The sequence below is a fragment of the Palaemon carinicauda genome, chromosome 5, assembly GCF_036898095.1.
Source record: "Palaemon carinicauda isolate YSFRI2023 chromosome 5, ASM3689809v2, whole genome shotgun sequence".
Classification (NCBI taxonomy): Eukaryota; Metazoa; Arthropoda; class Malacostraca; order Decapoda; family Palaemonidae; genus Palaemon; species Palaemon carinicauda.
The window spans coordinates 76708789-76711288 of record NC_090729.1 but is presented as its reverse complement, the minus strand read 5'-3'; the positions used below and the strand labels follow the sequence as shown (position 1 = coordinate 76711288).

Here is a 2500-nt window from a genome sequence, read left to right as displayed (position 1 = left end):
TATATATAATATATATATATATATATATAGATATATATATATATATATATATATACATATATATTCATATACATATATACTTGATATATGTAAGTTTATATATATATAATATATATATATATATATATATATACATATATATATGTATATATAGATATATATATGTATGTATATATATACATATGTGTATATATATTTACATATATATACATATATATTCATATACATATATACTTGATATATGTAAGTTTATATATAAATATATATATATATATATATATATGTATATATATATATATATATATATGTATATATATACATATATATATGTATATATATATATATATATATATGTATATATATATGAATATATATATATATATATATATACGTATAGTATGTATACATACATATATAAATGTGTATATATATATATATATATATATACATACATAATTAACTAATACTTACAAGTTCATGTTCATATACAATATAGGCCTACAATATATATGTAATGATCATCCTCAGCATTAACTAATCCGCTACAAGACAAAGGCCTTGGACATCCTTCCACTCTCGTTTCTACCCGGAAATTTACTTAACTTGTCAACCCATCATATTTCCTCTTCCATCCCGTGATTCTTTTGTAAACTCTAAGGACCCATTCGGTTATTCTTAAAAACCACCTATTATCTGCCATTCTTATTATTTGCCCTACCCACGTCCATTTCTTTTTCTTACATGCTGTTGGAATAACCTCTACTTTAGCTTCCTCTCGTACCTATGTTGGTCTTTTTCTGTGTCTGTGTTATTATTATTATTATTATTATTATTATTATTATTATTATTATTATTATTAATATCCAAGCTGCAACCTTAGTTGGAAAAGCAAGATGCTAAAAGCTAAGAGGCTCCAACAGGGAAAAATAGCCCAGTGAGAAAAGGAAATAAGGAAATAAATAAATGAAGTGAACTAATTAACAATAAATCATTCTAAAAAAAAGTAACAACGTCAAAACAGACATGTCATATATAAACTATTAACAACATCAAAAACAAATATGACATAAATAAACTATAAAAAGACTCATGTCCGCCTGGTCAACAAAAAAGCATTTGCTCCAACTTTGAACTTTTGAAGTTCTACTGATTCAACCACCCGATTAGGAAGATCATTCCACAACTTGGTCACAGCTGGAATAAAACTTCCAGAGTACATTTCATTTTTAGAGAGAGTGGCATTTCACTTATTTACCATATGCTCTTCATCCTTCATTTAATTTCGGTCTCATGTTCTGGGGACATACTGTCTATTCTGAGTATTTATATCTATTAACAATCTCTAGCTAGAGGTTCGTCCATAACCATTATTTGTCTCATTACATTTTCATTGAACAGTATTTTAGTTTTACTTATATTTAATTTCAGTCCTACATTTCATATACCGATCTATATATATATATATATATATATATATATATATATAAAAGACAGACAACATTGGTAAGTTTCAAAGTGAGAGTTAGGAAAAAACAATGAAATTTGGTGTTATCCTTTATTCAAAATCATTAATTGTCTCTAAACTCTGTAGGCTTAGCGACGATTGGAAATAACGTTTCTTGATAATATAATAAAAGATATTCTTTAAATTTTTCTACACTCACTTTGAGGAATATATTTCTTGCATCTTTAGAATCTTTACTATGAATAAAAAATATGTCTTTACTATTGGAAGGCAACGGCCTGTCTAGATTAATTCAATCTTCTTTTGTAGAATTTAAACCTGCGGAACTAATTCAAATTATTCTTGTTTTCCGGCTTTTTTGGTACTAGATTTCCCCAAGCCTCACTTGATCCACAACTTTCCACTGGTAGGCTTATGTGGCGCGCTTACACTTATGCATATTTTATACACAAAGCCAGAACTCGACCCTCAGAGTTAAATATGTAAAATAGGTATATAGCCGAGAAAGCTTATTCTAAATATTATGCATGTCCACTTGTGAAATATGTATGAAAACTGTTTCTGTCTCTCACAAGATTATTCTGTTTTTGTTCGCAGAGCCTTTGTGCCACCAGCGAGGCCTTAAGAAAGGGACAGAAAAAGTAAGTTTTCTTAATACTCTTTTTATTTCCGAAATGTCCATTGTGAATTCCGTCATATCTTAGAGGCATACCGAATCATCCTAAACTGTATAGTCCATTTCTTTTAGCGATGCATATTTGCACCGACTCGCGGCGGTGCCCTTTTAGCTCGGAAAAATTTCCTGATCGCTGATTGGTTAGAGTAATCTTGTCCAACCAATCAGCGATCCGGAAACTTTTCCGAGCTAAAAGGGCACCGCTGCGAGTCGGTGCAAACATGCATCGATAAAAGAAATGGACTAAAGTATGTTCACAGTCAATCAATTCAACACGAGTATCAATATTATTAAGACAATATCATTTCATGAGTTTACATTAAAGTACAGACCATTAAAATACCCTTTGATCAATAACT

General features: G+C 29.0%; 1 protein-coding gene across 1 annotated transcript in view; it reads left to right on the top strand.

The window, feature by feature from the left end:
• LOC137640476 (uncharacterized) overlaps positions 1 to 2500 on the top strand; it is a 23947-nt gene that overhangs the window by 805 nt on the left and 20642 nt on the right. The window contains exon 2 of the mRNA XM_068373016.1: positions 2063 to 2106. Coding sequence (XP_068229117.1) covers positions 2063 to 2106 — 44 coding nt within the window. The remainder of the gene's footprint in view (positions 1 to 2062; positions 2107 to 2500) is intronic.